This window comes from Parasteatoda tepidariorum, chromosome 3 (genome assembly GCF_043381705.1).
Source record: "Parasteatoda tepidariorum isolate YZ-2023 chromosome 3, CAS_Ptep_4.0, whole genome shotgun sequence".
Classification (NCBI taxonomy): Eukaryota; Metazoa; Arthropoda; class Arachnida; order Araneae; family Theridiidae; genus Parasteatoda; species Parasteatoda tepidariorum.
In genome coordinates, this window is record NC_092206.1 from 80,202,280 (window position 1) to 80,218,608 (window position 16,329).

The 16,329-nt window shown below is 28.1% G+C and overlaps 1 protein-coding gene across 2 annotated transcripts in view; it reads left to right on the forward strand.

The window, feature by feature from the left end:
* The window catches only part of LOC107453601 (Protein transport protein Sec24AB), a 51,017-nt gene that overhangs the window by 1,598 nt on the left and 33,090 nt on the right, over positions 1-16,329 (forward strand). The window contains exons 2-8 of one of the 2 annotated variants that reach the window (XM_043045377.2): positions 866-1,494; positions 5,702-5,770; positions 9,644-9,733; positions 9,904-10,136; positions 10,543-10,788; positions 12,795-12,901; positions 15,775-15,877. In XM_043045377.2, the coding sequence (XP_042901311.1) occupies positions 870-1,494; positions 5,702-5,770; positions 9,644-9,733; positions 9,904-10,136; positions 10,543-10,788; positions 12,795-12,901; positions 15,775-15,877 (1,473 nt within the window). In that variant the 5' untranslated portion in view covers positions 866-869. The remainder of the gene's footprint in view (positions 1-865; positions 1,495-5,701; positions 5,771-9,643; positions 9,734-9,903; positions 10,137-10,542; positions 10,789-12,794; positions 12,902-15,774; positions 15,878-16,329) is intronic. The other variant, XM_043045378.2, reaches the window with a different exon arrangement.

Genomic DNA, 16,329 nt, shown 5'->3' on the forward strand with positions numbered 1-16,329 from the left:
TTTCTATGTTTGCATATTAATCTCAAAAGTAAATTTTGTACATCAAATTATTGTGAATTGTACTAGGAATCATATTAGTAATAATAAATAAAATAAGCTGCTCTATTGAGTGTTGTATTCTATTTATTTGTTGAAACATTCAGTTATCTCTTCATAAGAATAGTTTGTTTTTTTATTCCATGTAATTTTATGAAATATGTCAGTGAAAAAAAATATAAAAGCTGATAGTTTTTAAAGGGGTAATTTTGATAAAGTGCATTGCAAAAATAGTAAATCTTGAAGACTTTATCTAGCAAAAGGTATATTCTTAAAAATTTGAACAATGGTGAATTCTATAGATTTTTTCATGAAAATAAGTTGGAAATAGTTTTATTTTGTCTTCTTTTTTTTTGACATTAATTGCACAAGCGTTAACCCTAAATTCATAAGCATTCCTTTCATAAAAACAAATTATGTAAACACTTGAAAATTTTATGAAGGAAAAAATAGTAAAATGAACATCTAAGTACTTCTTTAGATAATTAGACTGATGTTTATTTCTTTCATGTATGTTCATTGTTTATCAATCTAGAGTTAAGCTTTATGCTTTAGCAAAACCACCTATTCTGAAAATTATTAAATTTATTACTAAGATAAAGGCGTGAAATTGTTCTAAAGAAGAGGTTAAATTTGTTCTGTATATGAATAAAGCTTTATCTATGTGCTTTATTGCCTTGTTTAACTCTATTGAAGTTTTTATATTTGATTTAAGTTTCAAGTAAAGAAATTTCAATTTGAGTTTTGGCACTCATCTAATTTGAATGTATAGGATGACATAATTTTAAAATTATGTATTTGATACTTATTGTGTTTCCTCTCATTTTAGGAAAATGACTTCCCAAAATCCAAATTTAACGCAACCTTTCATGTATCCCAACAATCAAAATGTTCTTTCTCCCAACACTAACCAGCCTCCTATGTCTCATAGTGCAGTTGGGTCCTCACCATATAATCAGCCATTTTCTCCTGTGAATCCTCCTCCACTCTCTTCAGGAAATGTGCCTCAACAATTTGCATCGCCCTATAATTCTCAGAACTATAATTTTACTGTTCAACCTCCATCACCTTTGCCGCCATCTTTAAAATCACCTCAAGGCCAAAGTATACTGAATGCTGCTAGTCCGAAAACTCCTCAAATGCCTTCTTCAGAGAGGTCCAATTTAGGCGTACAAAATGGTCCTTTTCCATCAACACCTTATGGAAATTTCAATTCATCTGGTGTTAATGGAGCAGGCCAGGCACAATTTAATGGTATTAATGGATCAAGTCCTGTGAATCCATCTTCACAATCTTCTCCTTGGGGACTTCAACCTCCACCACAGGGTATGTCGCCTGGAAATGTTGGTCAAAATTTGTTGACTAAATCACCAAATCAGTTCCAGGGTATGTCTCCATCATCTCTTGCTGGTGGTGATGGTAAAGCTGTGCCTCTTACATCACAGGTGCCTTCTTCAGGTACAGATTTTTTTTCTTCTTTTATTCATGCATAAAAAAATTTCTTACTATTTTGTGATAAAACAAAAAATCTTATAAAACTGACAGTAACATAATGAAGGCAGATGAAATTGGTTATGAGACATGCAACTGTTTCATTAAATATAAGCAGGCATTATTAATATTAAAGTAATCTACGTATCGGCACTGTTCCAAGTAAATACATGTTTTACAACCCTGAGTTGATGCATCCTTATGATGCATCCTCTTTTTTACATCTGATAATCCTAAACCTAAATTATATACAGTCGAACCTCGCCAACTCGAACCTCGATTTCACGAATTTTCCGATATCTCGAAGAAAAAAAAATTCCCTTCAAATTTCCTATACATTCAATGTTAAAAAAAAAACTTAATTTCACGAATTTTTTTTTCTAATCCCTCGATGACTTTAATTTTTTTCCATAAATAGTGATTTTTTTCTAAAATTAAAAGAATATTCCAAAAAAAATAAAAAAAATTTAAGAATGGCTCACATGGCATGGAATGATGTGTCTTCCTCTACGATAATGAATGGCTTCAAGAAGTCTGGATTCATTAAAGATCACGAAAGTAGTCCAACAATCAATGTCGTTAATTCTACTGAAAACTACACCGAAAATGATTGGATCAGATTAACCGGACTCGTGAAGCTTGATGACATCGAGTTTCATGACTTTGTAAACGTAAATGATGCAGTAACAGTGTGTGGTCAGTGGGGTGGCAATATCATCACTCAAACGAAAGATTCTCGTGAACTATCAGAAAAAGAGGACAAGGAAATCAAAGATTTACCGCCCAATGTTACTAACAAACAAGCACTTTCTGCAATGGACACTCTAAGGAGATTTATTGAGAGGCAGCCGAATATGTCAGAGGCGACATTTAAAGCTATAGTCTACTTAGAAAGTGTTATAGACAAACTTTCTTATGCATCTTTAAAGCAAACAACAATTGAATCTTTTTAAGTGTAAAAAGTGTTTTTAGAATAAATATGGAATAGTAAATAAGGTATGTAAAGAGCATTTTTCTTTATTCTACCATCGATAACATGCGATTTTTGATAATTCGAATTTTTGATAACTCGAATTTTTTCTCATCTCCCTTCAAGTTCGAGATATCGAGGTTTGACTGTATCACTCGGAACCAATTATAGTCTTTCTACTTGGTTTTGTTATTTTTTAAAATTTTTATTACATGTCAAATGTAATTCAATTATCTGTGTAATAAAAATTTTCATTGTTATGATTATGTTCCTTAATTCTTTATAAAATCTTTGATAGTTCAAATTATACCGTACTAAAATAGTACTACTCGCAGACTTATCTAGATTTCGAATTTGGCCCCTTCTTGTCATTGTCATCTCAAGATACCATAGTGACATCTTGAGATTACATCTTGTCAAGATGTCATCTCAAGGTACTATACTCTTTAACCCTTTTAACCTAAGTTTTTGCTCTACTAAGCTATAAAACATAAGTTTATGATATTAGTGTCCTGAAAGTAGTTCAAAACTATTTATTGCATTTAGTTGATTAGGAATTATTTTAATCTGTTAATAAAACATAATTAACTCACTGAACTTTTTAGTAGTTGGTATTTAATTGAAGTAATAAAATGGTAGTTAATAAATTAGAATGATCTTGTTTGTTGAATTGTTAAAATTATATTTATTAACATAGGGGCCATTCAAAAAGTACAGACACAAACATGGAGAAATTATAATCCCTCCCCCCTTTTTGTACATTACCGTACATAAGGTCNCCCCCCCTTAGAGACGTACATTTTATTAGTCTACCCCCCTTTTTCATAAAAATTAAAATAATTATGTTTTAAATGAAATTAAATATTTATTTAAGGACTGTGTAGGAAAAAGTCATTTAAATTTGGTACATGCTTATAATGTACGTACTTTGTATAATACCTCCCCCCTCCCCATCATACAAAATAGCAAATCCCCTCACCCCCTTTCGGGATGTACGTACTTTTTGAACGGCCTCATACCTAAAAGTATGATCTTGTATCTTAACCAGTTTAATTATCCGCATTATTAGTATATTATGTGTTAGTATATCATTTCATTCACCATTTATCTATTTTTGTTTTTTTCTATTTATTTATTATGAATTATATGTATCTTAACAGAACAATTTATTACATGCTGATTTAGGTGTGACTATTTGTTAACCAGAAACTGATAATCTGTCTTAAATTATTTAACTGTTATAGTTGTCAATGTTTTTTCATAAATTATCAGTGGGCAGTTATATCTATAAGACTGTTAATTGACAAAGAAATTGTTGTAAAACTTATGATTACCATGGGCTAGATGCTGGTTTCACTGGTCCCAGGACTCAATTTGCTACATACCTCTTCCTCGAAATACAAAAATTCTTTTCATTTTTTTGTAGAATTTATGATTGACCCTTTATTCGAAAGTGTAGTTTTACATAGAGATATAAAATAATTCTTGATGATTAAAAAAAAAAAACACATCTTTTATATTAAATTTTGATCAGGTCTCAAGCAGTTCCAAATCTCAACGGCAATCTACTTATCTTCTACCTTTGGTATGGCGTAGGTGATAACCTCAATTTTCTATTGTTGGTATGAAGTTAGGTTCTTCTGGTATTGTTATAATTAAAAATATTGATAGTTGTGAAGAAGAAATACTTATGTAAATAATTGTGTTTCTTTTTAATCTTTATTCTATTGCAGCCCTATTTTCATTTTTATTTTAAAGAAAAGTGGTTTTTCATGTAGTTCTATAGTTTGTCTATGCTAAAAACGCCCTGCCACAAATTCTGAGGCTGTCTGCTGCTAGGGAAACAAGAGTAGTGCATTTCAGGACGGGTAGCTTCTTTTCAGTCTAGGTTCATTCTGCAGTAGACCGAAGAAAAGGATTCCTTTTCTCTTGCGGACCCAAGCCAAAACCTGTCGTAAACAATGACCCCTACCTTACTTAAAATAGTTATGCCTAAACAAATGGCATGGGGAGTTCTTACTTTAGACAAACAAAGTATATATGAATGCATACATATGTATGAAAGGGGTGGGATACATTAATAAGTCAAGATTCTAATCTCACAAAAATTATGAACAAATAACAAATGTAATTAAAGTTATTAAAAATTAGATTATAATTAACAATTTACCACTTCTTGCTCGAGGTGCAACAGGAAGAAAACTACCAGCATCTATATTGTTTGAAGCTTTAAAATAAAGATCAATTTAAAGTTTTCGGTTTGCATTTTGTTCCTGCATCTGTAATTAATTTGGGCTATGGTCCGGATGATGTAATGGAACCTCTAGATGATATCTTTAATCTCGTTGGTACGATCTCTAATATCCTATATATATAAATTTAATTAATATTAATTATGATTAAATTAACAAAATACCCTATATTGATTTTTTTTTTACATTTATATGGGAAATAATGAGTGACAGAGAAAAGTAAATGGAAATAAATTTCTACTAATATTTTTTAATCATGTCGTATGAGTTTTTTTACTCTAAAATTTAGTTGAATAGCAATGCCCGTGCATTTCAAATTAACTGTATACATTATTTTTAAGTTTTATTCATGTCAAAGTTTTTCTTATCTTTTCTTTGGCGGGAAACCTTAAATAAGATGTGCAATTCTGTATGACCTTGTAATTGTAAACTAAACTTAGAAGGCAGAGTCAAATAACAAAATAGACACCTACCCTTAATAACGATTAAGAACTATTTGATTTAACCTATTTTTGCTGCTAAAGAGACAAGAATAAACATCAGTAGTTGTGGATGTTGTTCTTAAAATGACTATTTCTCTAACTATTTTTCTGCTTTGTAGTTAATTCCTCTAAGTATCATTTAAAAAAAAATAATTATGAAATATTCCCTCTTCAAAAATAGGTGCGGTTAGGTAAAATATGACTATTTTATCAATTGTCTCCATTTCATTTAATCAGTTATTTTTATTCTTAAAAATGAATTGCATGTCAATAAAGCTAATAATAATCTGGAAAATTGAGGAATCTAGAAAATCCAGGTGTCCAAAAATTTTTAGAATATTATAGCATTTTCTTAAGAAAAGCTAGTCATTTTAAATATTCTTATCAAAATCATATACTTAAATAATTCTGTATTATATCTTTTTGTGATAATAATTTTCGCAACTATTTACAAACATGATCTTTTGCAGGTTTACCTTTGCCGTATGGCAATCAGGCTGTGAACTCATCTAGCCCTCAGGTGACGCCTGGAACATCCCGTAAGTTCTAATTCTAACCAGTATAAATTATCTAACCAGTATTTAAAATTTTTTTTTATCACATTTCAATGTTAGATAAAACTGAATGTTAATTTTGTACTTTTCATTCTAAAACAGAAATTGAATAAAAAAATATATAATTTTTAGTTAAAATACATTTGTTTTGTCAATTATTGCTAAATGCAAGTAAAATTAATCCTCTTTCCTAAAATCCAACAGGAAAAGTCCAGCTTCCTAGTTTTAGTTGCCATTAAACTTGTTAAAATGTGTTGATAACATATTTTAGATGTCTATTTTACTTAGTTATGGCAAAATAGTGTTTGTCAATATGTGATATTTCAACATAGTATTTCATTTTAGAAGCATAATTATCTTAGACCAAAGTGCACTTAAGAGGGGTTGTTAAGTTTGTAGGGAAAATGATATACTGCGACTCTCTCATGTTATTGTGAGCATAGTGTTCTGCCTAAGTGTTTTTTTAAGAGCGCCCCACCTTGCCTACTCTTTTAACACACTTTGGCCTTTTATAAAAATAAATCGCATTTCCTGAAAAACACTCCTTATTTTAATTGTTTTTAAAAACATTAATTTACTGTTTAAAATATAATTAAGCTCCATGGTAAACTTTTCTGCATTTATAGGTTTAACTCTGATTACTATTACAAATATTTACTTTGTTAGGATTTCTCAACTAGTTTAATTTTTATGAATATCTCTTTTCGGGGAGATAGTAATAAATTTTTTAAGTGATTTTAAAATTTTACAACTTTTATTAAACTTTTCTCAAAAATATGCGCTTTTAAATGTTCATTTTCTCATAATCATTCTCAACTGATTTTTAATTAAATTAAACCAGTTATTTAATTTTTATTACATTTTATAAAAAGTGAATATAAAATAATTTATTATTTTCTTAACAACCAATGTAAATCTATTTATAACTCTTTATTCTTTATTTCTTACCACAAAAATGTTTCAATTACATGATTATACTAATTCTCAGTCTTTTTGGCTATTTACTTTTGCTGAATTATTTTCAAATTTAATATTGATTACTTGAATATTAAATTGGAATTGAATATTAAACTGTTGGTTTTTCTTTTTGGTTTTGTTATCTTTCAATAAATCGCCAACCATTAATCTTTCCACAAGCTCATAACTGTCCGTTGCGAACAAGTCATTCTTTCAATTTTTAATTATTGGCGATTGGACTGGAAGCGTTTGAGCCTGTCAGTCCAACTGTTGAGTAGATATTTTACATAATATTCTTGATGGAAAAGAATAATTTTCTTGATCCCTTTGAGGGGCTTCTTTTCTTTATTTTTAAAATTTTTGAATTTTGCCATGTTCTATTTAACATTTACTTAATAAGTCAATTTTTCCTAAATTGTTTCATTCATTTTTCTGGGATAAATATCCCTACATTATACTCAAATTAAGATAAGATATATCTGAAGCGGCCAAAGATATGCTTAATACTACAATGATGCTACATCAACTAACTACTGAATTGGACTAACCACTTCCATCATTATTATGCCTAAAGTTTGTCAGATGTAAATTATCCAAACTTACATCCTGTTTCTTTCCATCTCTATTATTTTGGATTTCTCTTAATTAAAAATTATATTCTTTATATAGCAGAGTTTGAATATCTGTAATACATTTCGTAATAATATGTTACTTAATTTTAGTTGAAGCAATCTGCAACTTACAAATCAGCTTGATATCATAGATCTTTTTATAAATTTAGAATTATATTTGTTAGGGCCAATATCTTTGTTGTGTATTGATTGTTTTACCTACATTTTTTTAAAAACTCCTTTATCACATTTTTTCTCATCTTAAATTGTTTTTATTTTGAAACAAATTATTTTTCCATTAAAACAATCACAAGCATTGCCTTATAATACTTATATCTTGTGCGTTCTAGAGCAGTGTTCCCCAACCTTTTTATCACCGCTGACCTGCCAACGCTTGATAATTTTACCGTGGCCTACTGGGGGGGGGGACGTGGATTGTTTATATTTTAGATTATTTTTATTTATTAATTTTAATTTAATAGTATTTAAACATGCCTTCAAAATAAAATGCAGTTAGACCAAAAAATAAATCTAAAGTGATTTAGCATTTTAACTTACTAGAATGTTCAGTCAGTTAGTCACGATTGAGAGAGAAGACGAAGTTCGTCCAATGTAAATTTCGCGTCGCGCTTTTGAGTTTTTTTTAATGATATTTACCGTTATGATGATTGATTTTTTTTTTATTAAAACTAATTGAAAGAGAAAATAATTGCGGTGGTTTTATTGTTTATTTTTTTACATTTTAAAACATTAAAAAATTTACGCCACTACCTTCAGGGGCCCCTTTTTTTTAAATAAATAAAATTTTAATGGAACACAAATATTTTTAATTTGGGGTTATAAATGTGGGAATTTAAATTCAGTTTCAATGAAATGGACGTCCGGTTACCATTTGATCCTTGGACTGCTACCGGTCTGCGAACCGGGGATTGGGGAACACTGTTCTAGAGAATTGAAATTTATTTTCTTTCAAAATTTTTCTTGTGACTAATAGAACATTATTTAACAAAAATAGTTAAGTCAAACAATTTTATCTAAAAAAAGAATAATATTTTATCCCATGGCACACAGCTGAAAAGTATAATTTTTTATTTATATATTTTTAAAGATATTAAAATTTTAAAAATGGCAATAATGTTAGAACACATGCTTATTTACTTATTGTTAGCAATGAAGTTGAATTTTGCTGTTCTTGGAAAATTTTACGATCAACTTGTAAGATTTACTTCATCTTCAAGGCAAATGTTTTTAACCCTTGTCATTAACGTGGCTTATAAAATTAAGATGAAATATAAATTACTTTTAATTATGTATAGTGATAGCTCTTGAGAATCCAAGTTTTTGATGGTATACAAACTTATAGTTTTTCAATTTTAATTGGTGATAGCATAAATTTCGATTTTTCATTCACATGGCTTTCATAATTTTAATAAAATACAAATATCTATGCTTTACTGATAAATATAATTAACTAATAATTTAAGTATTTTATAATTTTTTTTTCCTCCAAATTTTTGAAAGACAATTTCATGTTTAAAATTTTATTAAATTTGTAGAATCACTTGTTTATATTTTAATATTTTTAAGATATTAGCATTAAAAATCAAGTTCAGATAATTAGAAATTTTTTTTTATTTTTAATTAAACATTTAATTTCTTCTTTTCTGTTTTGCTCAATCTGATTCCCAATACGCAAAAAATATCTTTTTTGCATATGTGGTTTTATTTATTTATTATTATTTGCCTTCTTCAGCTATTAACTGCATTTAAATTGTAATAGATCTGCTAACCTTTGCTTGTCTGAATTAATTGCTAAATTAATTATTGGTCTTTGGTTAAAACATGTTTTTTAAATCTCTAATTCCACAAAATTATATTGCTGATTGATGTGTGCAGTATTTAAATTTTAACATTTTAGCATGGCAGAAAATTTCTATAAGCATGTTAAATTATTGCAACTTTGTATACTAAAAATATAACATTTAGTTTTAGATGATTATCTGGTGATATTTTTAGATTGAGTTCTTTAGATATCTGTTAATAATTTGTATTTCATAAAATAAAAAATAAAAAAAAGCGGCAGTTTTTCCTATTCAAAGAATTAAATCCACAAATCTGTTTAAATTTTTTTTTTCCATTTAGATTTTCCGTTTACAAATTAACTTCAAATTAATTGAAGTATACTTTACCAGATAATTAGTCTAATGCTACTTTACCAGTTAGTTACGACTGCATAATCTCCTCTTTTCATATGTGTGCTTATTAGATTTCTTTGCTTCTGTTCTTATAGAACCCCCCTCTGCCCGATCCTCCCGAAACCCTTCTCCGATTTCCTCACATCGCTATGACTATATGGAGGGACAGTTTTCTAATAAACCCAGTAGGTGACTCGTTTGATACTTCTAACATTTTAACAACACATCCATCTAAATAACTTTTTTAAATTACAGCTGAATAAATTATCATTTAAATCATACTCTAGTCAAATTTAAGTTCTAGTTTCATAATTCTTGTCTTATTTGATCAAAGTAATTTAGTAAATTTTTTTAGGTCCATCTAGTAGCTCTGCAAGTTTGCCTAGCTTGCAGCCTTTTTCTCCAAATGTGGGGCTTGGGCCACCTAAAAGTTCTAATGATCAGCATGCATCACCTCAAGTTTCTAACTACTCCAGTCCTGGAATGCCTTATCCGCCCAACAGTAGCCCTGCTGTTTCACAATCGGGCTTTGCTCCTCCTCCTGTTACACCACAATCTGGTCCTGTTAGGCCTCGATATCCTCAACAGGTATGTCAAGTATTAGATTCAAAATCTGTTTAGTTACTAATTTCGAATATGTTGTAATTAATACTTTTAATGTTAATTTATCTCTAATAAAATTTTCGAAAAATGATTCTATTGTGTTGTACTGTATATAAACTATTTACGCTTTCAAATTTTACGTGAATACTCGAACTTCACTTGTTTTGTCAAAAAAAAAAATTTTTTCTTTTAAAAATTCTTTTAATTGTTAGCTTTGCATTTTGAAATTTAAAGGTTAGATTTTCATCCTTACTTTTGACTAAAGATTGCTGAAATAAGTTTTTTGACTGAAATTTTGAGGTCACACTCAAAGCTTAAACCTTGAGTCACAGGTTTAGACCATATTTTAAGTTGAAATTTAACCATATATTAAATGTTTTTTTTTTCCTAGGTTGGTTATAACCAAACACCTTCTTATGCTAGTCCAATTGTAAGTCAACCAGGATTAATGCCTCCTACATCTACATACAATAGTTCACCACAAACTCCTTATCAACAACCTCAACCATATTCCCCACAGCTACGTGGGGGAAGCACTTTACCCGAAGGTCCTGTTGGGGGTGCTTCTGGTTATGATCCACAACTTCATGCCAAAATGGCTGGCATGAGCGTACACACAAGTTTTTCCAAATTATGGGTTAGTAAGCTGCTTTGATTTAGATTTTTATTGCTTTGATGTATGATATGTAAATCCCAAGAAACTATTAAATGAATTGCATCTTTCTTCCCTTTGTCCTACTTAAATATTCTGCAACAGGAAACAAGTCACATTTTATTTTGAAATGTAATATTCATTATCACAACAATACATAATTTATTTCATTTTTTCATGTAAATATTTGAAATGCAATCAATTATACTATTTTTTTTTTAAATTTTTTATTTTTGCCAAAGATTACAAGTTTGTAAAAAATCACCGAAAGAACCTTTAGTAAATNATCTTTCTTCCCTTTGTCCTACTTAAATATTCTGCAACAGGAAACAAGTCACATTTTATTTTGAAATGTAATATTCATTATCACAACAATACATAATTTATTTCATTTTTTCATGTAAATATTTGAAATGCAATCAATTATACTATTTTTTTTCAATTTTTTATTTTTACCAAAGATTACAAGTTTGTAAAAAATCACCAAAAGAACCACGAAGAGAATTGTGTGGAAAAAATAAGTTTCTTCTAACCGGAATGAGAGAAATTCTTTCAAAAATAAATATTTAATATTAAAATTTTTTTCCATTAACTTTTAATTGCAGCCTATTAAGTAATCTTATTAATTTACAAGCTTTTTTAATATATCATTTTTAAATATGTGAAAACTAAAAGCAGCAATAGGAAAGAAAATTTTAATATGTTTCTTAAGAAATAAAAATTACTGTAGTCCTGCTATATTTTATGTAAATGAGTATAGTCAGGGGTCTGTCTAGGTTTTTCTGAAAGGTACCTATTTCGTGAAAATTTAGACATAATTTGTGAAAAATTAAAAATTATATTAAAATATCAACACAAAAACATGGTAAAAATATAGATTTAATGTTTCTTAACGGATACAAAAACAAAATTTTAAGGAAAAGTATTTTGTGAAGCTACCGTTTTTCCTAAAGTTGAATTTGTGAAACTACCGTTTTAAATAAAATTGAATTTGTGAAGGTACCGCTAAACGGTAGTAAATTCGGCCTGGACAGACCCCTGATAGTAATATCTTATTTCAATAATGTGAGGAACAGGTACTAAATTAATAAATCACATACTACTACTGATTGCATATTGAATTCACAATTATAAATTGCATACAAATTTTTAGAATTTAATGCTGTTACTAAGTAGGAATATTCAAACAAACTCTTAAATAATATTATGTATAGATTTTTAAATATAAATAATGTTTTAAAGAGTTGATCTGGAAAATTCTTAACTTTCTGGCACTGTACTAAAATTGTTAATTAACTAATATTTTTTTATTCTTGTCATTGTATTAATTAATGCTTTTTGCCCATATTATTATAATTGTGTTGATAATTTTTTCTTTCATATAGTTAAGTTTCTTTGAGACAAAAATGTCAACCCTGACAGATAAAAGATTTCTGCAAGGAGATTTCTATAATGTTTTTGAATTATATTGAATGTATTATATTAGGCATGGATAAATTTCAACCAAATAGTAATTCAAAATAAAGAACATGTTTATTTTTATGTTATTTGGGAAAAACTAGATCTGCTCCTTTTAATAAGTCAGTCACAAAGCCTTAAGTCCAAGAAATATTAATGATAGTACAGCACTTTCCATCCCTATGGCTTTTACCTACGATGTTGCTACGCTCTCTGACATGGCAATCTCAACCAATTGTCTGTTATACAGTATCAAGATAAAGTATGTTGGAAATTGTTGTGCAATTTAAGTAATTAAAGCTGTGGAATTACTCTAAAAAATGGCAATTGAGCTATTTATTTTCTCCAGAATTTTTTTGGTACATCTTGAAAATGAAAGTTCTATGAAACAATGATAGATGTTGCTACAAGGTATCTTTATTCACCAAAAATGACTTTTAAATCCATTTTTTCTTTTGATTATAAAAAAAAAAGATAGAAAACAGTTTTAGCTATGAGATTGTTTTACAATATCTTCTCTTTTTATATTTCAGGGCAATGATAGTATAAATCTTTTGCAAGATCGTAATATTCTACCACCTCTACCCATAGATGCTCCTAAGCCAGTTTTAACACCAGAGCGTCCCAACTGCAGTCCTGAGTAAGTTGTTTTATTAATAAATAATAATAAAAAAACTGATTTCATCGAAAGTTGAGTAATTTTCTTAAGTTTTATTTTAAATAAGAATACTTAATACAGTACAGAACCCGTTATCCGGAAATCGGAAAACCAATAAACCGGAACGAAATTCGAGGAATTTTCCTGCCATTTGTAAAAAAAAAATTTTTTTTTCCTCATAAGATTTTAAGATTTTTCTTTCTTTTTTGAAAGATTTTTACCCTCATTTTGGAAATAATCATTATTAACCATTCATATTATTCAATCATTTGGAATAATATTACTTCATCGTTTTTTTCTTCTTTTTAAGATTATTTCCAAATTTTTTTTTTAGTTGGGTTCAACAATAAAAAAAAACCGGCTTTTTGTAGCAATTCAGAAAACTGGAAAAATCAGTTATCCGGAATAGCGATGGTTCCGAATAATCGTTTCCCTACTGTACTGTAATTTTGAACAATTGTGTGAAATGACTAAAGCTTAATTTCTGTCATACATATACTTTTTTCCTTTTCACTTTTAATTTTGCATAAGACTTGATTGGTAAATAGTTTCCATATATTAAGAACATGTTATTTGAAGACACAATTCATTCAACTTTTATACCATTGAACTTATGCATTCCAATAATTTGAATTTTAGTTGAACCATGGTTCTTGTATTAAAAATGCTTGTATTATAAGTTTGAATTTGGATATAGATTAGATTGGTTACAGAGTTGCCACAGGTGACTAAAATGCAACTATTTTTGCCCTGAGGCAACTGGCTAATTTTTTTTTTTTGCCTGAAAAGGCTATAAAAGCAACTATTTTCAGGAAAAGGAGACTTTTCTGTGCTCCAAGNTTTTTTTTTTTTTTTTTTTTTTTTTTTTTTTTTTAGCATAAATTGGGTTGACAACCTGTGGCCTGCTGTAGCTTCTGAATGTAATGTTTTTTTTTTCTCTAAAAAATGAACAAATTATTGAATGCAAATTTAAATCATCACTTTTTAATGCACTCAATTTGCACAGATTCCATTGTGAAACTATTTTGTTTCTCAATCGCCTTTTCAATGTATTGCTATGAAACTCTGCCTGATTTTAAAGAACCCAATTTGTAATACGATACCATGATGCTTGAATTTCAAATTTTAGTAATCACTTTTTCAATATATATATATATATATGCTAAATCAATTATTGATAAAAGGAAAAATTATGTGAAAGGGAAAATTAATAGAAAGAGTATGATTTTTTTAACAAAAAATTATTTTTCTGCATTAGTTCTAGCATTTAAAATTAATGTTCTGCAAATATACAAATTGTTTTTACATAAAAATTTAGCTCTAGAACACTAACGTTTATTTAAAAATTATCATATAGGCCTTCAACTTGACTTAATGGATCATGGTATATTACAATGAAGTCATTTAATAAAATTTTAGTCATATTATTGAAATTTTTTTGTTCTTAATTAGGCAACTATTTTCATAATTTTAGGCTACTATTTTCCTGCTTTAGGTTACTAGAAGCAACTATTTTGTTCATTTTTTTCTGTAGCAACCGTGTGGTTATAAATTCTTAAATGGTCATTAAAAATTAGAATATTCTCTTGGTCAACATGAAAGGAATTTATTCAAGACTATCATGTCTTATTATTGCAAATCAATGTTTCTGACTAAAGTGTAAAAAACATTTTGGGCTACATGTGTAACACGCTTAAGCGGATTATAATTGTAAATTAGCTGTGAAATAAGAACGAAAATTACTATATATTAATATATANATTTTGCCAGACCTAAAGTGACCAGATGTTTATTTGGTTAGCCATTAATCAAATAGTCCAACTAAAATAATCAGCCTTAGTTCTGAGTGGTCTGGATAATTGTCCCTTTACTATTGCTAAAACTAGAAAATCTTTACTTTTGTTTCGTAAGTAAATTCACAAATCATTATTGAAAATTTGTAAATTGACAGTCTTTTTAGAAGTAGATATGGGGTTTCTATGAACAAAATTTGTGTTTCTCTTATTTTTAATATTAATGAAAATTATTCCTGAAATATTTTTCTTTTTACACTTAAATAATCAGACTTGCTAGCCAAAGTTTTATTTATTTTGTTTGTTATTTTGATTCAATACTCCTGGAGTTTTCTATATTTTTAAAATTTTATATGGACAACACAGCATAGTTAAAGCTTTGATTATAATTTTTGAAATTTTTCTAACATCTATGACTGCTTCTTAATCTTATAAGCAAACTCTAAACTTAATTTATTTTAAAGCTAAATGTTGAAATGATGATTTTAAATTTTACTTAATTTAAAAAGTTGCATTTTATAATTTAAAAATTCAGTTTTTTGGTTTGTCATATTTTTGAATAATTTAAGTGTCTTATAAGTCAAATATGTGTTAGATCATTTGGGTTAATAATATAATAACTATTGAGAAAACTGATTCTAAGTATGCTAAAGGCATCTTGCACTACAGGTTTAAAAAAAGTATGTTTGAACAAATGTATGAAGGTTTTATTTGAGAATTATACAAGATACTATTTCAATGTTTTGTAGAGTATGCAGTTTGCTTCATATTTGTTTTCCCACCTTTTTAACTTCTAGTTCAAGTTCTTTCGTTAATGGTTTTTTCTGAAGCACATCTCTTTTTATGAATGCGTTAGCAAAGTTGTTTTTAAGAGTAATTTATTTTTATTAAGCAAAATTAAATTATTTCACTTGATATTTCTTTAGTTTTTTACTAATTTGTGTAATTTTGGGAGTTGTAATTTTTTCTTAGAATATTATTTTACTTATTGAAGTCTTATGTGCTTTTGTTTAAAAGTTTATAATTGAGTAACGGTATAATACTTTTTATATTCTTCTACAGAATTTTCAGATGTACGTTAACCAAGGTTCCAGATACCAGCTCTCTTCTAGGAAAGTCTAGATTACCTTTTGGGATTTTGATACACCCATTTCGTGACGCTCCAGTATGTATTCCTCTTTTTATTGTTTATACAGTGGAAAGTCACATGTCCAGAAGAGTTTGGACTTAATAAAGTTAGAATAGACATTAAAAAAATGCATTTTTCAATTAAGAAAACTAACAAACTGACGATAATTAATATCAGTTTTATGTGTTTCCTTCTAGGTTGAACGATATTTAAAAAGCTACAGAATATTTAGTATAAAAAAGTATAGTTATAAAAGTACAGAATATTTAGTATAAAAAAGTTTAGTATTTAAGTATAAAAAAATAAGTAAAAATGCGCAGAGTGTATAATTTGAAACTTCTCTTTTATGAATTAGGATACATTTTTCTTTTTATGGTGTAAAGAATTAGCAAAACAGATTATCAGATATGAATAACATTCAAAAATGAGCCTCAAATTCCAAAAGTAAAGTAATCTGATTTAAAAATAATAATTTCTTTATCAGAGAA